The following is a 25125-nucleotide window of genomic DNA, read 5'->3' as shown; positions in this document are numbered from 1 at the left end:
AAAAGCCAACACTTTATTATTTGTACACAAATCAGTTTGGTGTGAAGACACTCAAACATCTGGCTAACTCAAAAGTAGCCTGAAGCAATAGGAGAGTGTTTGTGGTCATTTACATTTGTTGCAGTATCACTTACATTATTAGTCTCTAAGTACTGAGAGGACCCAAACTCACACATCAATCAGAAGGAACACATCAGACATAGGCACCTTTGGTGGGTTTTTAAACTGCAAGGAATTGAGAACAACCAGTCTCAGGAGTAGACTCTCTGCAGAACCGGTTTTGAGGGTGCTGAGGGCCTCAGAAGGGAAATGAGAAATAGCCACGGTGACTGCCACTGACCAGCCTCAGCCACAAGGATGCTGTCAGAACAGGGCTCCAGGCATGGCAAGGCTCCAGTGATCTGGGGATGGCCAGTATCACAAGGGTACCACCTGAAGGGTGGGCAGGGGTCCCCGGGGAGGAGCCACGTACTCTTCCTCTCTGAGCAGCCGCAGAAGGATGTTTTTTTTATTCTTGGGCCAGCTGTAAACATGAGTGTTCTGTAGCCAGGTGGGCACATGCTCCTATGGGAGAGACAATGACAAAAGCAAAGGTCATTAGAGAAAAACCTGGATTCCAGATCCCAGGCTCAGTTCCCAAACATCTCTGGCTTTCCCTTCATGGGCGTTTCCTACCAAACTATCCTGGGAGTTGTTCTGTTTTGCTTTTGGAAGGGTCTTAGCATGTGAAATGCTCTTGGCTTCGGGTGCAAGCTGCAGATCTCATTATGGAAACCACATGTGCACAGCATTTTCTGTCAGTCTCCCAGGCTACCTGCCCTTTGCATTTCAACGTGCTTTTCACCACCCTCACATAAAAGGGGTAGGACAGAGGTCACACAGAGTGATGTGAATTCCCCTGTGACTTCAGGAGACGCATGCCAAGGCTGTGGGCTTAATCTAATTCATCATCCTTTCACTCCAGCCCCAGGTCTGGTCTGTAGTAGAAGGAGCCCATCAGACTTCACTTGTCAGGCAAAGGAAGAAACTGTGAACCTGGGGTTCTGGGGGCTCAGTTTCTGACGGTCTTAGAGTGGATGTTCTGAGGGGCAGAGGTAGAAAATTGGTAAGTAAAATGGGCAGTGCATTCAACAGTAATGTGTGCTGTGGAGTAAAATAAAACAGAAGAGAAAAGGGCATGCTGAGGCAGGGGTGAAAGGTTTGCTGTTTTAAATAAGATGCTTAGGAAAGGTGTCCCTGAGAAAATGAGCAAAGGCCTAAAAGAGAAGATGGATGGAGCTTTGTGGTTGTCCAAGCTCAGTCAACTAGAAAAGCAGGGAAGGCCCTGTGGTGGGCGTCCAGTGTGACTGGAGCAGAGTGAGCCGGGAGGAGATCTGGGGAGTGGAGGCGGCTGTGCCAGGGCCATGTAGGGCCTCTGCCTTTGAGATGAACTCCACTGGGGATTCTAGGATGTGCTTAGAAGCTGCACCTGGTATACGTCAGGCATCATTTTGAATTTGAAGAGAGACAATGAAAAAGAGCCAATAACTGCCCTTTGGAGTTCAAAATCTTCTATGGAGACAAACTACATAGACTATTTTCCAGGCAGTGGCATATCAAGGGGGCAGTGGTGGGAGCCATCTATCCTAGCTCAGACAGTAAGGGGATTTTAAATTAATAATAAAACCAAGTAGAAGTTGGTCTGTTTTTTGTATCACCATACTCCAATAATTCTTAACAATTATTCCCAGTACCCACAACCTTCATGACATACCACTGACTCCAGAAAGAGGGGATAGTGAAACATCAACATGGGGAGGAGAGGTCTCAGGGGAACCTAGAGGGATTGAATGATACAAGGATAAGCAAGAATTCACTAGGCAGACAAGTTAGGGAAGGGCATTACATGCAGAAAGAAGAGAAAGGGCAAAAACATGGACATGAAAGTACGTGTCCTATGTGAGGGCATAGGAAATGATCCGGTGTCCAAAGCATAGAACACAGGGTACTAAGAAAGAAAACTGAGCAGAGAGGGCACAGTCCTCTTCTGAGTGGCCCCACATATGACGTGTTCATAAGAAACATACAGGTATGATCTTTCATTCTATGGAAGCATGCCACATTTTTAAACAGGAGAGAGATCGGAGGTACATTTTTGGGTGTTCCTCTTTGGTGGTAGAACAGAGGATGGCTAGTGTAGTGTCAAAGTGGAGATGAGGAGAGCAGGAAGGACACTTATCAGTAAGGATAACGATGAGGCTCTGGGCAAGGGAGGATCAGGGAGGATGAGAAGGAGTCCTATGGTATAGGTTGTGCACTGTACAACCCTATGTGTCCCATTCATATAAACTGGATCCTCCCTCATCCACGGCAGAGGTCTCAATGCAGTCCTCACATCTAGGAATGCTCCAGAGTGAGCTGGGTTTGGGCTCAGGATACTGTGGTCTGATTCTCCAGATGTTTATTTCACCAAGACCTTCCCTTTGCCAGACCTGGAACATGCCCTCCCATGGTTTTGCCTTTGTTCTCCAAACATGTTGGCATCCCCTTATGAAGTTGGCAAAAGCAAAGTTACTTTTAAGTAACTGTAGATTTAATTCTCTACAGCTTTGAGAACTGAACTATGTGCAGCCAAATGCTTATGTGAAAGGAAGGCAGCAAAAATGTCACATCTTGACTCTTATGTACAAGAGATAAGAAGTATCGGATGAATGTCCTTTTTTTAATTTAAACTCAAGCTACCTCTTTGTGTTCCATGGCTGTTTGAACAATTAAGACAGCCATGATCCTATCATATAACAATTTAAAACCTTCCTGATCCATGCTGCTGAAGTGAGTGGTACAACTTGTTGATCTTTCTGGAACACTCTTCTCTCTAAGGATCTACAAAGAGTTGACAAGGTTTTCCACTTAAAATCCCAGGTGGCAAACAAACCAAAGATTGAATTGTAAGGCTTCTTGTTTCTTCATTTGTTTACCTTTGTGGCATTGGGGAAGAGCACAGGGATGAATCTGAAATTCATGCTTCCTTGTTTTATGAATTCAATCTGCATCTGAAATGAAACAAATAGAAAGGTTTAATTTCAGGAAAAGAGGAGGAACTGTACCCACAACAATGCAGGCCCACATGGTATTTTGTTTTTTCAGTTTTCTTATTTGAGTGCCACATACTTCTAACCTTAAGCCCTCCCCATTACAAACTATGCCATCTACTTGTGTATCAATCATTTATTGAAAGAAAGCCTATCAAAAGTCATATTTTCTGGGATTTAAGGACTAAGATATGCTCGAGAGCTGGCTTGTTTGCTTCTCTTCTATGTACAGTGATTTCATTTTACTAGTTTGAAATTGTCCATGGTGAGAGTATTTATCCCAAGAAAATGAGTAAGCACTGCAAATCCAGACTTCTTTTTTTTTGAAAGTGAGTTTAGCAGAACACCACTGATATAATCCCTGTCCTCCCAAAGCCAACAGTCTAGTGAGAAGACAGATGGGTAAATCACCAACCAGAGGGTAGTTGGAAAAGTATCAATGTTTTCTGTGCAAGTCCAGAATGGGGCTGTCCATTCAACATCAAGAATTTTAGTATATGTGCTGCTGAAACGAGCACTCAACATCAAGAATTTTAAAGGCCAATTACAAGGATGGGGTTGTCATTTGAGTATGGGAAGAAAAGATTGTGATCAGGTAGGGACATAGGGGAAAGCAGAAGGACATTCACGGCCCAGGACAGAGCATGAGCAGCGGTTTGGGGGTGTGGAAGCATGTTAATGTGCAGTCCATTGTGGCTGCAGTGTGAGATGTGCTTGGCAAAGAGGGAGGTGACATGGTTGGGAGGTCAACTGTGAAGAGCCCAGGCAGCCAGGCCTGAGCTTCCCACACCAGTTCAATTTGTTCTCACACTGTGGTGGCCCAAGAAGATTTAGCTGCCAAGACTCTATCAAGATCAGAATTTTCAATATCAGGGGAGTTAGAGGCTTCCAAATCCCATGACCAGCATAAGCTTTCAGTCATCTGATGACAAGGAGATGAGGAATTATGTGCTCCCAACTATTTTATCTTCCAATTGATTTTTATAACTGATAAGTCTTCATCATGCATGGGAATAAAAACAGAAAAGAAGAAAGTGACAGTGGTGACAGTGGTTATTGAAATCACCATAGAAACCCCTCTTAAACTCTCTCTCTCTGTCTCTCTCTCTCTCTCTCTCTCTTTCACAAACACACCATTACAAAACATAAATCTGCCACAAGATGTTTTCTCAGGATCACCTCCCTTCAAAAATCAGAAGATAATGCCAAAAGCATATTATAAATTGACCCAAGTACTATGCAACTAACAGTACCAATCACACCAGTGCAGAGTAAACACATGAAAGGAAGGGACGGAGTTAAAAGAAGCAGGTTTCATTTCTGACCGCTCAGACACAAACTGTGAAGTCTGGCTTGTCCACTAGGCTAACCAGTCTGCTGAGAGACTAGCCAGCAGCAGTACATTTTTATTTTCCCTCACTTTCCAGATGTTGGCTTTCTCTAAGTAGCATCTCTGTCATGCAGCTACTCATGGGTGCCTTTTCACTCCTTCTGTCATGGTCAAATTCTTTTTGTCCAGGTTTTTTGGTGCCTGGAGGGGTTCAGAAAGTCAGTCAGGTGGGCAGGAAGGTGCTTCTGCATCTGAGCTATTCATCTCTTTCTGTGATGAGGAAGGACCCAAGACATTGATCCCCAAGAAACCAAGTTTGGAGACATAGTGCTTACAGCTGGCATAGTCAGCCAAGCTCTGAAGTTGAGCTGTGTATCACTGCCTGGCTCTGTCACATACCAGCAGAGCTAGACAGGTCTCCTCAGGAACTGGCAGGGACCTGGAACCCTCCCCACATACCAGCTGTCAGCTCCTGGGACTGGCAGGTTCTTAGAAAAGCAGACAAGACATCAGGTGTTCTGGAAACATGCAGGTGTGCTGCAGACAGCCAAGGATGGCAGCACCATGAACCAGCTGTGACCCTTTAGGTCAGTTTACTTCCAGAAATGTACCTCTTTTTGAGACCTGCCCAGGCACTGACAGACTAGGTGAGACAGACTAAGTGAGACTGGGAGAGGAGGGAGACTTATCTCCTGACTCTTGGCCTTACTTTTTAACCTCATCCCCTTGCTTTGGCTTGCTTTAGGGTGGTTGTGAGCAGTCCACACTTGGTGAGAGGAGACATAAAACCTGAAGAACCAGAGAGGGAACACACTAATGCACCCACTCTGCCCCCTTCCCATGTTCCTGACCCATAGGACAGAACTGGGATTTACCTTTGCTTCCCTTGAGGCAAAACTATGTCCTGAGACTGCCTGACTGCTTCCTGTATTATGCTGCTCACTTATTCCATCTGGACCACTTCTGCTTCCCACCCCATCTGCCCATCTTAGTCAGTGATTCTCTATGCCCATTTCAGGTGCCCCTCACCCGCCTCCCGGTGCAGTGTTACAGCTGAAATGGAGCTTACAAGTTCTAGTCCAGTGATTTTTCATGCCTTTTTAAATCTCAGAATCCTTGGAAACAAGCAAGCTGAAAAACACAAACCAGTTCTGGCTGAGGTGACGATGGGAGGCTCAGAGCCATCCCCACCCCCAGGACATATGGGAACCCATTAGGGACTCCACAGGACAGTTTGAAAGTCACAAGTCTAGACTGGCTTCCTAGCCAAGCAGAAAGTCTCCACAGCGCCTTTGAAATTACCAAGAGCAAAAGAATTGCTCGGCCATAAAACAGCTAGTTCCAAAGCTGGGTGATATATTTGCCCAGAATATTCTCAGATGCCGAGTAAGTCTAATTCCCTCTAAATTTCTCCCACTGATTTTTATTTGACCAGGCCCCCATGGTGCAGGTGTGGCAATGGAATGATTCCTCAGCCATCGTGAGCGAAGAACAATTCCCTGTGAGTATCTGATACATGATACTTCACAATATGTGCCAGATACTTCATTTCATCTTCACAGCACTGTTCAGTATTAGTGATCCATTTTATGAATAGGAACACAGAGGCACAGGAAGATTTAAGTAGTTGGGCCATGGTCACACAGCCTGTGCATTAGGAAGCCAAATTTGAACAAAGCCTTTCTGATACGACAGCATGTGTCCTTTCCACTACGCCACCTGCCTCTCTGAAAAGGCAGGGGACCAAATATGACACAGCTGCAGGAGCCCTCTCTCCTCACAGCCCTGTCTCCACCCTCCTAAGGAATTCTCATTTCTTGGTAAACAGCCAAGCCAGCAGAGCACCCTTGCCAGAATCTTGGCTCTTAGAGATCACAGTGATCTCCCCTTGTCACTGATAGGAGCACTGAGTCCTATCAGAGGCATGGTGACTCACCAGGGTCTCAAAGGTAGATGAAGTCTCAACCACCAGTCCCTCTCCTAACCCGGGAGGCCTGGGATTCATGCCACTTTCAGTTGGTCCAAGTGAAGAACTGACCTTCCCTGAAGAGAGAGCCCATACCTAAGGGGCGACGAGGCCCTGTGGTCCCCTCACCACTTACCATTCGATGAATGTACTTAGTATGTAAGCCATGCTCATCCTCGTCCAGCTGCGACTCAGCGCCTTCCACATCCTGTTTGTATTTGGGACTGATTGCTACGATTATCATCACTGTCTTCTGTTAATGAGAGGGAGAGAAGTATGTTTATGGAAGTGGAAAGTGTGGTCCATTTGGTGAAGGCTGGCTGGAAGCTGGCCAGCAGGACTGTACTGTTCCCTGACCTGCTCACAGATGGAGGGCCAGGCTCCATCTCCGTGGAAAGTGAAAGGCACACTCTTGTCTCCTCCACTCCTCCCCACTACCTCCCTGCCCAGCTTCTCAGCAAAGGGCTCAGAGAAGAGCTCTCTTGGGCAGATGTGCTTTTGCCAACCATTTTCCACAACCATCTCTAATAAAGAGCTAATGAAAGCCTGAATCACTGAGTGAGCCTACAAAAAAGGCTCTGTCGCCAGACGATGGAAAGCATTCCCTCCCTGAAGCTGGATCTGAGCTGTCAGCTACTGCTCTCTCCACTGCCCTGCTTTCCGCGTCCGTCCGTCTGCATTAGCACCGTCAGTAGGAACAGACCCTTCAGCACACAGCAAATATCAGGCTGCAGACAAAGGAAAAGCTGCAAAACTCGAGTCTGCTGAGACTCCCGCCCCCACCGGCACCCGCCCAAAGAAGCAGCCATGGACATGGACACGCTGGCAGCAATCAATTTCTATCTTGTTAAAGCACAAAGTGTCCCGGTGGCCAGTATAGATTCTGTCAGCAGAAAACAGATCACGAATCAAGGGGCTGCTAGTGGGCACCTCGGGGCAGGGTGGCGTGCTGCACAGCCTACAAGGCTGCGGGAAAACCTCTTCAGCCCAGTGCTACAGAACACTTGGGGCGCCTAAGATTCAATTCAATTCTGCTGCTCCCTCCCCACTCCCTGCCTTCATTTCCTCCTTTCCTCTTCTGGTCTAGAAATTGTTTGCTCTGATTGTTATCAACCACCTGTGTCTGGTTTGACCGTTATTTCCTGCCTGTACATGTCCAGGAGGGTGACCCCATCTTTCCTTTCCAAGTCTGTGCACGACTTCCAACAATGGAGGCTTTGTACAGATTTTTTCAACTCCAGACTTGGGTGCATATGCCAGTGCTTCTTCCGTGTAAAAAAAAAAAAAGCTTCACAAGCTAATTGTCTTACCAGCAAAAGTTCTCAGAATTTTGGAATGTACTTACATCCCGAAGGTAGCGCTCCATCCATTTAATGATATCAATACCTCGGATTCTATCCTCAAATATGTCAATCTACAAAAGAAAGATATGGGAGGTGGCCCTTAATGAGACATTTTCTCTGGATGCAGAGTCCAAGAAAACACAAGATGTTATACACATTTATAACTCATAAAATTACTAATGCTTTTAGCAACGAGGATCACCTAAGTCCAAAAATCAAAACATAAATTCCTAAAATTTAGGAACAGGCATTTAAGTATTTAACATCCATAATTAGGATGCAGTGGTTCACACTGACATGTGTCTGTGGCTACATAATAGGTAGTATTTTTAAAATTTTAATTTATTTATTATTTTTATGGTGCTGGGGATGGAACTCAGGCCTCACACATACTATGCAAGCACTCTACCACTGAGCTACATCCCCAGCCCTAATTATGTTTTTACGAACTTGAGGGACACAGTATACCACTAAATTGGATGTAAGCCAACAATACATAATATATATGTGTGTGTGTGTGTGTATATAAAGACAAGCAATTCTGGAACATTTTAATGAATATGTAGCGTGCAAGTACTGAGAGACACAACTGTGCTACTTCACTTGCATTAGTCAGCTCATTATTATAGTATTATATCCAGTTTCAACCTATATGTTTCAAAATTACTGTATGAAACTTGGAGCAGATCCAAGGAACTAAATTACTGAGATAGGGAAAGGTTTATGATGCAAGTCAAGAAATAGAACTCTTAGGCCTTCTTAGGCCTTGACAAGACTGATATTTAGTATTGGCCTTCATGTCTTTGAAGGGGTATCCAAAGAGGAGAAAAACAAAATCGGTTATTTTCTATTTTATAGAAGACAAATAAGAAGGCTTTTCTAGAATTGTACTGTAGCAAGGTGTGTGTGCATGTGTGTGTGTGTGTGTGTGTGTGTGTGTGTGTGTGTACAAGGTGCTCCTGATTGGAAGGAGGATTATATACCGGAATGGGGACTGAGGGGAAGAGTCCTTGGGGAGGGTTTATTTGATTCAGCCATATTGCTCCCAGATTAATTGTCCTAAATGTCACTCTGCCATTTAGGACCAATCAAGTCAAGTCCCAGCCACTTATCAAGCTTCCTGTGCCATCTATGATCCATTCTTATGTCTCCTTTCCCTACATGCTTCATTACTTTACTCCCATGTTGGTGGCCCCTGCATCTTAAGCACAACACATGTTATCCTGTTCTGTGAATCCTTCTCACATGCTGACCTCCTCCTCCTCACTTCATATAATTCTCCTCCATTGTAACCAATAACAGTACTGAACAATTAAGAAACTAATAGTATTCTTTCATTCACTGACTCTCTCATTTATAAAGTCTTTCTATGCAAAGAGATCATATAGCCAGGCACAGTGGCCCGTGCCTATAATCCCAGCAATTTGAGAGGCTGAGGTGGGAGAATCTTATATTCGAGGCCAGCCTCAACAACTTGGTAAGACCCTGTCACAATAAAAAATAAACACAGTTGGTGGCATAGCTCAGTGATAGAATATCCCCAGTTCAATTCCCAGTAAAACAAAACAAAAAGAGAGATAGATCATGCCATGTGCTCAGTGACTTCTCAAATACATAGGGTACATAATAAAAGTTGCTTTTCTGATGGAATGGCTATCCTTTAGGATTGGAAGAGGCTGTTTTAAAATGTGTGCCAGTCAATGACAACATTAGGTAATCTGTAGAAAGCTTTTGTAGCTCTCTATCGGTAATTCAGTTCCATTGTGTGAGAGAGAAGCAATACAATGTCAGGGCTGAGAAGAGATGGGCAGTGTGGGTTCTACTCTTCCTCTGCCACTTCCTCATTTCATGACTTTGGAAATGTTACCAAAACTTTTTTTTTTTTTTTTTTTTTTTTTTTTTTTTTGCGGTGCTTGGGATTTGAATCCAAGCACTCTACCAACTGAACTATATCCCCAGCCCCCTTACCAAAACTTTCAAGTCTCATTATCTTCATTTTCAATATGTGGCTAATCAATCTACTTCCTATGGTTGTGAGGATTAAAATGACAACATGGAAAAGGCATATCATAATGCCAGTTATGAAATAACCACTCAATAAATAGTGATTATTATTATCCCAGCACTTGCTATGGAGGTAGATACAATGTGGTAGACAGCTTCCATTTGCCTATCCAGATTTCTATCAACAAAATCCATACAGCCATTGTTACAGACTGAGTGGTATTCCCCTAAATTCATATTGACATTTTAAACCCCCAGTCCCTCAGAAAATGACTACATTTGGAGTCAGAGCCTTTGGGGAAAAAACTAAGGTGATATGAGATCATAGGGGCATACCCTATCCCAACAGGACTGGTGTCCATGCAAGAAGAGGATATTAGGACACAGATGTGTGCATACAGAGGAGAGACCACATGAAGACAGAGAGAGGGGATGGCCATCTACAAGACAAGGAGAGAGGCCTCGGGGTGAAACCAACCTTGCTGTGACTTTTAACTTGGACTTGGCAACCTCTAGAACGTGAGAGAATACATTTCTGTCATGTAAGCAATCCTATCTGCGGTACCTTATGGCATCCCTAGCAAACTCATATAGCACCCCCTTCAGGTTCCAGTCACCATTGCTTCCTTGCCTCTTTAGACAGGGCAGTAACTACTCCCTGCTTTTGCTAGTGCCAAGATATTGTACTATTCCCTGTGGAGTCCCTAAAACCTACCCAGAGCTTTGGGTAGATTTATTGAACTCTCTTTATTGAACTCTCCTGAAATTACCCATTAAGTGTTTCATCCCACTAAGGCAATCTTAATGTATCAATAGTAACATAACTGTCCAGGTCAGGGCTCTGTGATTCTACCACAAGATTTCATATGATGAGAGTCAAGATTATTTTAAATTTTGCCTAAATAGCCCTGATTGTTAAGGTCAAAAAAGTCTGAGCTTGTATCCAGGGGCAATTAGTATGTGTATATTTGGAAATGATTAAAAGTAAAATATCTGAGCTGGGTTGTGGCTCAGTGGTAGTGTGCTTGCCTTGCACATGTGAGGCCCTGGGTTCCATCCTCAGCACCACATAAAAAAATAAAAATAAAAATAAATGAAGGTATTGTGTCCACCTACAACTAAAAAATATATATATGTAAAATTAAAAATTTTGAAAAAGTAAAATTTCTTCTGAAATGTTTGATCTTATGTCTCATAATTTGATTTTATGTCATGGTGGCCACAGCTCTTTCTTACTCTAAAAATGAGAAAGTAAAGTGTTGGTCTCTGCATAGTCATGAAGTTGTATTGTATAAATTGTAGGTATTTTTTTTAATTTTAGACACTCCTGATTAAAAAATGTTTATAGAATACAGAAAACTTCCAATAAAAACTGTTAAGCCATGCTAAGTAATCTCCTTATGCTTTTATTTCTAAATATTCCTCTGTATCCTCCAACATTCCTACTCACCCACCACTAATTTTTCTTTTTTTTTTTTCTTTTTTTTTTTTTTTTTTTTGGGTGCTGGGGATCGAACTCAGGGCCTTGTGCTTACAAGGCAAGCACTCTACCGACTGAGCTATCTCCCCAGCCCCCTAATTTTTCATCACTCTCTAGAATTCATTGTCACTGAAATATCTAAAAGAGGCCTTGGGGAAGAAAAGAAGTGATTTCAGGGATTGAGGAAAGCCAGTTCCCCAAGTACTGTCCTATGGTATTTTATTTATCCTGAAGAAAAACCTGCTGCTTCAGGTGATGGTAGAGGGATAGGAGGAGTATAAGCTTGAAAGTCCTTGGGCCAAAATCACAGTGGACCTACAGGTCTGGATTAGGTCTGCCTGTCCTGGACCCAGGCAAGGCCAGCCAAAAACCCAGTCATGAAATCCCTGTCCAGGAGCTTCACTGCATGCCAGTGTGTGAAGGGGCAGCTGTGGGCTGTGGGAGACCCAAGTTACCAGGTTTCTACTTCAAACCTCATGGCCCAGTGCAGAACAAAAGGACCTTGTTAAATAAGCAGGTGACTGTGGTGAAGCCTGTGGCTTCCTGCTTCACAGGAAGCATAACCAAAGTGGACATGATTGGTCAAAAGGGGCAAAGGTACAAAGTGCAGCAAGAGTCTGCCTTTCCTCCAAGCCAGGGACCTGCTATGTATATGGTGGGCATTATTAGCACAATTCTTACTGTTTGGAGGTACTCAGGATCATTCCAAAAACATACATGGAAAAAATGCTGAACACATTGCATAGTTTAAAATCTAGAAATCAATTATCTAAGTATTTAATTCAAAATAAGTATTTAATTCAAAATCACATAAATAAAAAATATCTTTTTAAATATTAATGGCTAGTTATACTTTTTCTTCTAATGTTTTTTCTAATCATTGTTCTCATTTCTGCTGTTCACTTTTCTTTTTGGATAAAATACTTACTGCAGTTTGGAAGCCATTTACCAACAAAAAATTCACAAATTTCACCACCTCCATGGCTGTGTCCATAGAATAAGTGATAAAGACTTTCCCTAAGAGAAAAAAAATCACATTAATTAGAAAGTTGTCAGATTATACTATTCTATACTACACTTGTAAGTTATAAGCAACAACTTTTGTCCTTCTGGAATAATAAGGGAAACCTCAGAGTGAGGGTGGCCTAAGGTCTTAAGCTTGCAGTGGATTGTGTCTCAGGGCTTGCTTCCCCAAGCACAAGGGCTAGGGCCTGTCCCAGGGACCCCAGAGAGCCCAGGGTGAATGGAAATCAAAGGGACAGAGGAGACCAAGAGCAGACTCAGACTAGCTTCCAAGGACTTCTGAAAAACCACAGGAGACATTACCAAAAGGTTCACCACTCAGAACCTACAGGTCCTTAAGTTCAAATCCCTGCCTGTTTTCTTAGAGATACTTGGCACTGTGCCTAAGGAAAATACTCTCACAGCAGGCCAAGAAGCTGCGGCTGCTAAGGGGCCACCCACAGTATCTTCTTTTGATCTCATGATGCTCTCTGATGCTCTGAACTCTTGCCTGACAAGAGCAAGTCAGGGGAGAGTGAGAAAGCAGTCCCTCACCCCCTTCTTTCCCCCACCTACTCACTTTTGGAAAAAGGCCAGGAAATTGGAGTAGACTAATGCATGACTCTGAAATGTTAGTAAAACTGTAGCAGCTTGAAGGAGAGACACTGCTCCAGGCAGTCCAGCATTACAGACTCCCTCTCTCAGCCCTAGCCAGATTAGAGCAGCAGACAATACTGTTAGGACAAGCTTTCCCCCGCCAAGATGAGAACCAATGTTTTCTCAGGCTAAAGTCTTGGGGAAATTATCTGGCTGGCATTTTAATGTGAGAAAAGAATAATCTCTGTTGGGTTTTAGTCTGGAATAGACCAGTTGAATCTCAAGAATCCCCTGGGGCCAAGGGTAGAAGAAAGGGGATCTGAAGAGAAAATGAATCTGCATGTGTTCATCTATACTCAGGCTCCTGTTTTTTGAAACACCCTCTCAAATGGAAGTGTGTATAACGATCATATCGACTCATTGAAGCAGGCAGGTATATTGATGGCACTCAATTCGTTTTTCTCAACACTTTCTATTCACCCTATAAAAATAATTTTAGGACTCCCTTCATAAATTATAATAAGATGAATATGATCTATAAACTGATATTGGGTCTATATGCCATGCAGGGCAGCATCTGTTGCTCAGAAATGCTCAAAATTAAAATGTGTAAGATCTTAAGGTGTTCAGAAAGAAACTTTTTTGAGTGAAGACAATGGTGGATCCTTGTCATAGAAAACTTTCGGAGTTGTAAATGATGGGAAGAGCACAGATTCCCACCAAAGGAATAAGCAAAGCCATGCAAAGAGCTTCATTTCAAGTTTGGTTCAGTTTCCCAGATTTGGAAAGAGCTTATTAGAAGAAACTGAGCTTCTCTAGCAAGCACTACGGGTAATAATTTCACAAGTAGTGGTTATTTTCTTAAGATTTCTGGAACTAACTATCCTGACTGACCTTATTCTGAGAACATTTTGGTGATATTTCAACATTTCTGGTTCTGGCAGCAAAACATGGAAAAAGAATCATCACCTGACACTTAGTCAAATGTTTCTTTAAATAAAAGGCTTAGTTTGCATTTGGTTGTAAAGCAGAGCGGAGAATGTGAGACTTTTTTTTTTTTTTTCCAAATGAGATTGCTCATTCCTCCAGGAAATGACCTCGTTCTTGATGGCTGCTGCTAATTTATGGTGAGGCACTAGGTTTCTGTCCAATGCCACATGGACATTCAATCAATTTACCCAGGGACAAGTCCACTCAAGAGCATCGTTTAGGAAAAGAAAAAAGTGTTGTGTTGTTTGTTGCTGGAGTATGTGTTAAAGAAAATCTAATGGTAAGCACATTGTGTGCACTACTAATAGTGTCAGAATTGCTTAACACATTCATACAAAATTCTGGTTAGTTTGTAAGCAAAAACGTAAATTTTATTTCACTGTGTATATGAGAAATATTGGAGATCATGGATGAAGGATCAAGAAGTACTCTCAACTAATTTGTCATATTGATATTTGTAATAATAACAAGTTGAAATATATGTGTGAATATATAATACATATATGTATATATATAAATATATAAATATATATATATAATGAATCAACAAAAAATAAACAAATAAAAGAAGTAGTTTTGAAATGCAAGGCCTGACAAGAAGAAGGAGAAAACCACATTGCAAATGACTTACGCAATTCTTCTGGCAAGTTGCTTGTTTTCAGAGTTCCTTTGGCCAGAGGGTTACTAGGGGGTCTGGGCACAGCAACTGGGGGTGGAGCCTGGGGACCCTGTGGTCTCAGCTCTGCAGGGTGTTCCAAGGACTCCTGAGGAGCTCCAGCTCCATTAGGTGTCTGGTGATACAGCTGGTCCCTGGAGAAGAATGTTTTCAGTAAATTCTCTCTCTCTCTCTCTCTCTCTCTCTCTCTCTCTCGTTGTTTTTTGTTCATTTGTATGGCTTTTGTTTTTTTAACAAAAGCAAATCTTGGGACACAGAAGGCCTATAAGAACTGTGGGAAGGTACGAATGAACTTTATTTCTTCCTCTGCAAACACTTCTTATCTAAGAACAGAAGGAAGAACTCCATGGAGTTTCTGTCAATAAGCAATTCAGCTGGCTGCCATATGTAAGGACCTGTGCTAGGGGTCGAAAGAGGGAAGCAGGATTTGATTTCTCTATTCAAGGACTGTCTAATTAGAAAAATAAGTCTCATGCAGAGGGCAGACAAGGTCATTAACAGAACAAAGTCGTATGATGGTGACATAGAAGGCTGATGTTATAGGCATTCAGATTAAAAAGACATGACTTTTAGCTCATGATAGATAACATTTAATCACAAATCAAAAGGTATAAAAAGGTCATGTAGGTTTTAAAGTATTTAAGTTGTTAATATATGAATGAAAATTTGATTCCAAAGAACCTTTAAAGAAATATCTACCACATTGTGATACGGTATCTTTATTACTATTTGGTTTGCAGAATTCCCATGAGCATTCTGCTGGAATGAACAATCAGATGTACTGGTGTACGATTTGGAAGACAGAAGGACATGGAGATCATGCTTCTGCTACTTCCGTGGCACAGTTGTAAGATGCTGAGTTTTTCTCAGAAACATCCCAGTGTTGCATGACCAACTTCCTGAATGTCAAGAGCAGAGTATGGTTGCAGATCTCACAGACACAGAATGGATCCAACAGCTGCAGTGTTTGCAGTAGTGCTGGCTTTTGGATTCTCCACCTTCCTGGGTGTCAGAGGAGGCAGCCTCTGTAGTGGTCCTACTATGTGGGGTTGCCCTGTGATCATGTTTTGAAGCCCAGTCTAAAGCTTCCTCCTCCAACTTTCAACAATTCTGTAAGCACTCAATTCCCTATATTAAATCCCTTCTGCCTAAAATAGCTAGAATTGTTCTTGTTTTCTGCAACTGAGTCCTAACTGGTAGGGAGACTTAAAACCGTACCTCTAACATTTTATATCTTTAAAAAAAACTCTGCAAATAAGGCATATGTTAACATTTTTTTAAATATCTGGGTAGTGGGAACAAAAATGTTTGTTATTTGCTATATGTTTGAAATTGTTTCATTGTGTGTGTGTGTGTAAGCATGTATTTTTGTGTGTAATTTTTAGTGGTACTGGGGATTGAATCCATGGTGCTCTACCACCGAGCTACATCAAACTTAAAATTCTCCTGCCTCAGCCTCCTGTATAGCTGAGATTATAGTGTGTGCCTCTGCACTTAGCTTACATTATAAATTTTTTAAAATGTTTTGATTACAAATCCATATGCTTTCTGTAGATTATTACTTATTCTTTTATATTTTTATCTAAGCATCATAAAACATTCTTAAAGTCTAACATAATAGGATTTAAAATAAAATCATACAGCATCTCAACTTACACTATATTTCTAAAATATGAATGTTTAAGGAGGTTATTTTTACAATTTTATTAATATAGAGAAAATAATTTCTATAAAATATGCTTTCATCTAATGGAGATTCAGTTTCTCACTCTTTTGCATTAAATCTTTTTGTACCATAAGTTGTTTAGTTGTTATGAAAGGTGATTGCTCACTTGATAAAGAAGTATTAAGGCCTTGATACTATTCAAAAACTGTCATGTAAAAACAGCATCATGGAGATTAATGATTGAATAAACTTTCTCTATTAAGATTCTCTTTGAAGTTATCAGTAAGAGGAGAATTAGCTCCTTACCTGAACTCATTTTTCATTATCCTAAAATGATAAAATAAAGCAAGGAGACCACAGCAGGGTTAAATTGATGCTATAAAACCAATTACTCTGCATTATCATTGCAACTGTTCTATAAATCTACAATTATTTCAAAAGAAAAGTTTATTTTAAAAATTATAATTTCCTCCCCCTACTCAAGACCAAACTTATTTCATAAAAAATGCTTAAATTTTGTTTGTTTTCTTATATTGGAGTGATTATCCTGCTATAAAAATCTCTTTTTAACCAGGCACAGTGGCACATCCCAGAAGCTCGGGAGGCTGGGTAGGAGGATCAAAAGTTCAAAGCCAGGCTCATGACTTAACAAGACCTTGTGTCAAAATAAAAATAAAGAGAGGCTGGGAGTGGTTACACAACCCTGGGTTCAATCCCTAGTCTGTCTCTCTCTCTCTCTCTCTCTCTCTCTCTCTCACACACACACACACACACACACACACACACACACACACACATCACATTTTACTTAATTCCATTACTTAGACTCCATGTATTTTTGTTTTAGAAAAAAGATGGGCCTGTCTGGAAAGGAAATATGAGGGCTTATGAAATTTCCAGAGAAGGGAAAAACAGGCATAAACCTTTTTGCCATTGTTAATAAGTGGGCTATTTTCCTTTCAATAAAATTTGAGCAATTTACCAATTTCTGTAGTTCTGATAAATAGGATCTCCATATCTCATTCTGTTTTATAAAAACCAAATATAGTTTTAGAGTGGCATGCGGAAGTTTTACTTGAGCAAGAGCAAACATTTCATCTTTCTTTCCAATTTCATCATAAATTAGGAAGCTTCATTTATGAGTCTTATATAAATTAAATCCATAAATTAAGAGAAAAGAAAAATTTGAGAGTGAAAAAAGCAATATGGAGAAAAATGGCTGAAAAATGCTATGGTTTGAATATAGTATGAGTGTGTTCAGGAGGTTGGTCTTCAGTGTGGTGCTAGGAGGCATTTTGGAAATTTTGAGAGGGTCTAGTGGGAAGTAATTAGGTCATTGAGGATCCTGCCCTTGTAAAGAATTGATGTAGTTCTCGTAGGATCCTGGCTGATTCTTAAGAACAGTTGCTATAAAAGAGCAAGCCTAAAAGTTGGGAGTAGTGGTACCACATGTCTATAATCCCAGCTACTTGGGAGGCTGAGGCAAAAGACCACAAGTTCAAGGCTAAGGCAGAAGATCACAAGTTCAAGAGTTCAAGGATACCCTGGGGAACATAGCAAGACTCCTGTTTCAAAAAAAAAAAAAGCAATACTTCTGCCATCATGCCAATTTGCTATGATGTAAGACAGCAAAGGGGGTCCTTACCAGAGGTTAAATAGATGATGCAGCCCCCCAAACTTAGACTCTCAGCCTTTAAAACATGAACTAAATAAATATCTTTTCTTTTTAAAGTATCCTGCTTTAGATATTTTGTTATACCAATGGAAAATAGACTAATACAAAGGGTTAGACAGCTGAAGTCATAAAAAGTCAGAATTCTTTTTCTCGAAGAAGCATAGGAAAGGGCCAATATGCTATTCAATATGTATGAATGTTTTTATTACAAAAGAAAATGATAGGTTATTTTAAGTTTCTAATGGGAATTAACTGAATTTTAAAAATTTAAAATAAGAAATAAGATTAAACAGGAACAGAGCTGGGGTTTTAGCTCAGTGGTAGAGTGCTTGCCTAGCACATGTGAGGCACTGGGTTCGATTCTCAGCACCACATATAAATAAAATAAAGGTCCACTGACAACTAAAAAATTAAAAAAAAAAAAGATTAAATAGGAACATTAAGTAGGAATATAAAGAAGAATTTTCTAGAAGTGGAAGTTGATGATAATGAAAATAAAAAACTATTTTATAACTAAAAGCTCAGGTAATCTGAAAGTAAATGAAGGAGGTGTAACTTAGAGAATATCTTAAGAACTTTCCCTTAAAAGGAGTTTTGATTATTCACTAGTGTTTTTTTTTTTTTTTTGCGGTGCTGAGGACTGAACCAGGGCCTTATGCTTGCAAGGCAAGCACTCTACCTACTGAGCTACATTCCCAGCCCCACTAGTGGTTTTTATATATCTGGTAAAGAGATACTTGTCAACTAGCTTCCGTTTTCTTCTGACCTGAAAAGTTTCACATCAGTTGGTTCTACCATGTGACACTCACTAACCTGGGTAGTAAACCTACAGAGAATTTTGAAACACCTTTGTTGCACTGGCATAATGCTTTCTCATGTTAGAAACATGACGGTTGGCCCTGTCATACTTACTGACACCTTGGAAGCTCTGGAAAGGAGCAGTCTCTTTGTGCAGGCCTCTCTTCTTGGTGCCAGGGGCTGGGATAATTCGGGATGACCTTCTGCACGGGTTGCAAACCTCTCACAGTTGTCCCATGTAGGGGCTGCCTAGGCAGAGCTGGCTGGACCACTTGTTTGTAGGCCGCTCGAGGGTAGTTGTGGCCATCTGAAGGTGAAGACAACAAGGAGAACAGGAATGATGGACTTCAGCTGCTTTGTCAAATAGGAGAGGTAAGCTCAGAAAAATTTTGTTTCCATACCAACTGAGGGGTCTGGGTATCAGTTACCAACTCCGTGATATTTTCCCTATTTCTATACTACTACTTGATAGTTCTCTCAAAACTGATTCACTTTTTTTTCTTAAATAAAAAAGTCTGTGAAAATTACAAGTTTAGTCTCCTAATTGGAAAACTCGAAGAACTTAAAAAAAAAAAAAAAAAAAAAAATCTATATGGACTCCTATTTTAATAAGATACTTAAGATAAAACAACCATGAAAAACTTCTGCCATACCATCATGCCTTCCATAATTCCCCAAGTGTCCAGAACCCCAGACTAAGAGAAATCATCCTAATGATAGATATAGAATTGCTATTCTCTTCTTTCCTCTTCACAAGTGTGTGCATGCATGCTTGTGTGCGTGCATACACACACACACTCCCACTCCATCTTTTGAAGAAGTAAATGAATGAAAACTTGACTAATGGGACATTTAGCCAACCAGTGGGCAACACCTTCTAGCTTCCATAGTCTCTCTTGCCTATGTGCACGTAGGGCCAGGGCAATTCAATGAGGACAGGGATCGGAGCAAAGCCAGGGCTGGCAGGGACTTATGTGAATGTGTAACCTGGTGAAAGTTGGTTCTAGCCAAGCCCAGAAGTAGCAGGGTCCCAAGGGAAGAAGGGAAGTTCAGCTGACCAGAGGAGATAACTGAAGGATGCAGATAGAGAGATGTAGGAACCCACTCTGGGTGAGTGAGGTGGCCCATGAGGGAAATGCCCAGGCCCAGAGAGTCTAAGGCTTTGGGAAATCTGGGAGACTCAAGGGGACCTGGAGAGAGCCAAGTGGGTGGCCCACAGGATAAATCACGAGCACCTCCTGGTGGCCCAAGCACTGCCATCTCTGCCCAGGTTAGAAATAGGATGATGCGGGGGGCATAACTAGTTGGGACACGAAGGACCTTTAAAAAAAAATTTTTTTTTTGGTTTTAATTATTTTCATAACTTTGTTTATTTTTTATGAGGATCAAATCCAGTGCTTCAAACATTGCTAGGTGAGCACTGTACCATTAAGCCACAACCCCAACCCCTCTTAATTCTTTTTCTGGTTATAAAAGGAACATTCATGTTTGTCTGCCATGTAAGTAGGCTACATGCAGGGATGCACGGTGAAATAAAACTGTCAAGGAAGTATCTTGCAAGTGTCAAGCAAAAAAACAGCAGGTAGGGTAGGTTGGAACCAAAATCAAGAGGTGAGAATGAGGCTAGGGATTTTATTCTTAGTTTGGTAGGCAGTCAGTAGCCATGATGTTTTCAAGGGAATGAACAGGGAAGTGATGAACGTGAGTACAGAACAGAAGACAGTGTATGTGTCCACTAGTGTGGCCGCCTCTAGGTCTCTGGACTCAGGAAACTTGGTTGGGTGATCCTGGCAATGTGCCCAAGCCAGTCTCTCATGCCTAGTCAAATCCCTGAAGTCAGTCTATTGTCTGCTTGAACTCTGACATCAGCTGGGTCCTTTCTGTCATGATTCCTCCGGCAAAAGTGAGCATGCTCCCCAACCTAGTTCATCTCCTGGCCCCAGTGCATGGCCCTTGCCCTACTTTAACTTAGGCCTGGTCATGACAAGTGGGAGGGTTCAAGGAAGGGAAGAAGGAGAAAGAGATCTGCCTGGGCCTGCCCCAGCAACCAGATGATGAAGGAGACTAGGACTTGGAGGGTTGGAGGGCAGCTCCACAAATAGCAAGTGAGACCTCTGTGGTCCAGGACAGGATACACCACACAGGCTTGGCTTTTACTCCCTTTTTTTTGTACCAGGAATTGAACCCAAGGGTGCTTAACCACTGGGCAACATCCCCAGCCCTTTTTATTTTTATTTTGAGACAGGGTCCATTAAGATGCTGAAGGTCACACTAAGTTGCTAAAACTGGCCTTGAACTTGCGATCTTCCTGCCTCAGCTTCCCGAGTCACTGGGACTACAGGTGTGAGCCACAGCACCTGCTGCTTTTACAGCCTTCTTAGGGCAGACCAGATACATTCCAGGGAGTCTAGAAGCCAGTTGGAGTGTCAGGGCAACAGGGCAGGTCACTACTACTGCTCCAGCTAGAAAAGAACAAAAAGTGCCACTGCCATCAGGTCACCAGACAGGGGCCAAACCTCTTTAAGATTAGTCTTACATAATTGGGCCATTAGAAACCCAGCTATTGATACAACCCTCTAGAGATTATTTCGATGAAGATCCACCCTGTATGATCAGGTCTATGCCCTTCTTGATCTTATCTCTCCTATGCTCTCACCAGCTCACCAGCCCCAGCTTTATCTTGAACACGGCAAGCTGGTCCCCACCTCTGGAACCTGAGTTGCTATCTTCTCTGCCAGAATGTTTTTGCCCTAGATCGTCATGAACTTCTTGTCATTCAGGGTTCCTCCAGATGTGACCTGTTCAAAGAGCCCACTACTTCACCTAATTACCTTCTCCCAACCCCAATTTATTTTCCTCATCACTCTTCTGGGTTTTTGTGAGCATGACTTTCTTGTCAGCTACTTGCCTGCCTTCCTCACTAGAATGCAGGCTCTGTGACAGCAGGGACCATGTCTCTTTACCACCATGTCACCACACACAGAAGCACTTCATGGGCAATGCTCAATGAGCAAATGAAGCTGACTTATCTCCCGGAAAAGAAGTCATTTTGGACTCCACAGCCTGCTTGCTAGGTCTCAGGTCTGCTAGACCATCTACTTCTAGTCTGCTTTTTTTTTTTTTTTTTTTGTAAGTGAGTGTCTCCTTTCAGAAGTAGGAAGAAGAAAGACAAGGTCAAAGAGGAGAAACTACCAGTAGCCTTGAAAGCTTTTCAAGGGAGGGGCTGAAAGTAACTCAACTGAAGATTTTAATATTTGGGGCCATTTTTGCTTCCCATATCCATTAATGAGTGGCTAATAACATTTTATTTGCTTTAAAAGAACTACCAAGCTCTAATCATAGGGTTTGTTTCTTTTCCAGAAAGCGGATGTTAGTGCTGTTAATCAAAAGGCTTTGAATCAAGGTCATATGATTTCTAACAGATTATTTCCCGCACAACATGTTTTTGTCTCATAGCAACAAATCGTATCATTAAAATCACTAAGGCATGTGGGCTAAGTGTTTGATTAGCTGTAACTTTCATTTCTGAAATGGCCACCTGTGGTAAAAAGTTATGTGAGCAGATGAAAATGATCCACCTCATTGATTTTTAAAGTTGGGGTACTGACATATAATCCTCTGTGCTGTCCTTCTATTGTTTAAAACAAAGAAATATTTAATATCAGAGGGTCAACCAAATATAAGCTTCCCTTTTATAAGTGGAACTTGACTGTTTTTTCTGGAAATCTGGCTAGCTGTATGGAAAAGTTGCTAAATAAGAAGTGTGTTTGTTAGGTAAATGAATACCTTTTCATTGCTGAAATTTTAATCATTCTATTCTGTTATCATGAGCACAGCTTGCTAGTTTAGTTGGCTACTATATACAACAATGGCTAACATTTATTATCCCTTGCTGTGTGCCAAATACTGTTCTAGGAAGAATATTCAGAAAAGAATCTGAATTCCTCACCATGACCCTCGCATCCTTCGTCCTCTAGCACATCATTCTCTCCCGCTGCCCCTCCTCCAGCCCCGCTGCCTTGCTTTTGGTACTTTAACATCAAGCTCCTTACTTCCTCAACCTTCTCAGCCTTGAGGTTTCAGCTCAGTTGTCTCTTCAAAGAGACATTCTCTGGCCAGCCTATCAACATCTGTTCCAACACCTGGTTATTTCCTTTATAGTATACATTATCTGTCATTTTTTGGGTGCTGATTTCTACTTATTTTGTCTCCCTGGTAGACTGTGAACTCCACAAAGAAAAAGACCAGGTGTGTTGTATTCACCACTGTATATGCAGTGCCTACTACATGATCTGGCAAATATTTGTTGAATAAATTGACAAATGAATGAACAGGTTCTGTTTCCAGGTTCCATTTTCCTTCCTCCTTTCCTTCCCTCCCAGACAATTAAAGATGGGCTTTGCACGACTTGACATCACAAAGACTACTCTTGATTAGGAGGGTCACCCTTTTCCCCAGGAAGCAAAAAACAGATTTTTTATTCATTCAACAAATATTTATAGAATTTCTACGACTGGGCACTTGGTGAACTGAGATAAATAGGATACAGTTCCCTTGAGCAGCTCAAAATAAATGGAGAAAGTAAGAGCAAAAAATCTGTCTGTATGTGGGTGTCTGTTTTTAAACACAAACCCACACTAGTTCATGTGTGAGAATAGGAGGCATACAAGTCGGCAGCCACCTTAAGAATCACTGCTCAAAAATAGCTTCTCACAGACTTGTCTCCAGTGCTAAAATTCCATCAAGAGAGTTTACTCTGTAGGAGATGGAAAGTGGGTGATGTGATAGACAAATGATTTGTTAGCATGGTAACTCCTCAGTTCTGAGGCGGTGTTAATCACACAACAGAAATGAAAATCTTGCACAATCATAAGTGGATGTGCCCAGTACTGTACGTTATTTGTCAGTCCTGTGATCCTCTTGGCCTGAGTTCACATGGTCTTCATGTTACTGGGCTTTTAGCACTTGGAATTTGTAAACCAAATCCTAAACGAGGTTTTCCATTTATCAGTGAAAACATTCAACATTTTTCTTCCTTATTAAGAATGGTATTAAGAGAGTTTATGAGAGAGAAAATAAAATCTGATTTTCAAGTTGTCAAAAAAACATCATAATAAAATGCAATTGGTTTAGCCTGGAAACAAAATAGCCAACATAAACTGTTAACAGGAACTTCCACAGCTGTAAGCAGCTGTGGTTCCTACAAGGCAACTCCTTTCTTTATCATTTCTTCCATCTGGTTTGCTTTTTCCTTACTTTAATTGTGTGTGCATCGTAGAATAAGAATAATCACTTTTTAGGGTCAGTGGGAACACTTGTGGACATGTACCCATAAGCTTTATTTTATTCTGTCTCCTGGTAGAGAAAGCAAGAATTTTATAATAAAATGAGACCTTGCTACGCTTAATTCTTTCTTTTCCCCCAATGTATCTGCATCATGGGTTTTATTTGTGCAGTCATGAACTCTACTCTGGTGACCTTCAGTAGAAGGATTCTAAAGCAGCAGAGGCTTTAGACTTCTCCTGGGGGTGTAATGAGAAGAAAACAAGCTATTCTGTTTCTCTTTCATCTGCTTTGAAAACTTTTTTTTTTAACATGAAAGAGATGACCAGTAACCATTTTTGCTTTAACTTGCAAAAAGCTAAGCTACGCCATTTGCATGGTGATCATTATTTATTTATATATTCATTAACAGGCAAGGAAGTAATGCTCTTCTAAAGCCGAGTGGAACCACGTAGCCATGGTTTCCAACTGCACAAGCATCCCTCAGGTGAACGGCTCTTTTGAAGTGGTTTTGTTGGCAATTAAGTGCAGTTATAGCCCTGACATGAAACTAAGCATTCGTACACCTGCCCTGAATCCTTAAAATCTGTGCAGTGAGAGGGATCTGGAAGTAAGGCATACTCTGCAGGGCTGGGCTACAGGATCTTGTAAAAAATAAAATAACTAAGTACCTCTAGTATTGAGGGCTTACTAGCAGCCAGTCACATCCCTAGTGCCTTTAATACATTATCTCATTTAATCTTCACAGCAGCCTTCCTGGGAATCATTGCTACTCTGGTTCTCATTAGTATTCCAGGGTCGCAGTGCCCTACAGAAAAACCATGAGCACTGCGCCACCCTGACCTCTTTCCTATGATTAGGTGCCCTTGGGAGCCAGGGCCATGGTACCTGCAGGAAGAGCTAGGGCAAGCTCAACCTTTGTGTATTCTTACTTTCGCTTACTTTTCTTTCTTCTTTTCAATTTTTACTTTTTTGTTTGTTTGTTTTTGTTGTTGTTGTTGTTTGTTTTGTTTTGGTACTAGGGATTGAACCCAGGGGTGCTCTACCTTCAAGATATATCCCCAGCTCTTTTTATTTTATTTTTGAGACAGGATCTCTCTAAGTTGCAGAGGTTGGCCTTGAACTTGCAATACTCCTGCCTTAGCCTCCCAAGTCCCTGGGATTATGGGTGTGTGCCACTGTGTACAGCTTATTCTTCAATTATAGAAGTGATGTTTGCTGTAAAAAATTTAACAAAGCATAAA

The 25125-nt window shown here is 41.5% G+C and overlaps 1 protein-coding gene across 4 annotated transcripts in view; it reads right to left on the bottom strand.

Annotated features, from left to right (window-relative positions):
* The window catches only part of Traf3ip2 (TRAF3 interacting protein 2), a 40582-nt gene continuing 15457 nt past the window's right edge, over nucleotides 1-25125 (bottom strand). Inside the window, exons 3-9 of one of the 4 annotated variants that reach the window (XM_047557442.1) lie at nucleotides 18713-18905; nucleotides 14415-14593; nucleotides 12123-12211; nucleotides 7713-7781; nucleotides 6504-6620; nucleotides 2958-3032; nucleotides 1-564 (exon numbers count right to left, since the gene is read on the bottom strand). In XM_047557442.1, coding sequence (XP_047413398.1) covers nucleotides 418-564; nucleotides 2958-3032; nucleotides 6504-6620; nucleotides 7713-7781; nucleotides 12123-12211; nucleotides 14415-14593; nucleotides 18713-18905 — 869 coding nt within the window. In that variant the 3' untranslated portion in view covers nucleotides 1-417. Of the gene's footprint in view, nucleotides 565-2957; nucleotides 3033-6503; nucleotides 6621-6724; nucleotides 6876-6935; nucleotides 7153-7297; nucleotides 7549-7712; nucleotides 7782-12122; nucleotides 12212-14414; nucleotides 14594-18712; nucleotides 18906-25125 lie in introns of those variants that run through there. The other 3 variants (XM_047557445.1, XM_047557444.1, XM_047557443.1) reach the window with 3 other exon arrangements.

This window comes from Sciurus carolinensis, chromosome 7 (assembly GCF_902686445.1).
Source record: "Sciurus carolinensis chromosome 7, mSciCar1.2, whole genome shotgun sequence".
NCBI classification, from domain to species: Eukaryota; Metazoa; Chordata; class Mammalia; order Rodentia; family Sciuridae; genus Sciurus; species Sciurus carolinensis.
The sequence above is the reverse complement of the archived record's forward strand: the minus strand, read 5'-3'. Positions and strand labels throughout refer to the sequence as shown.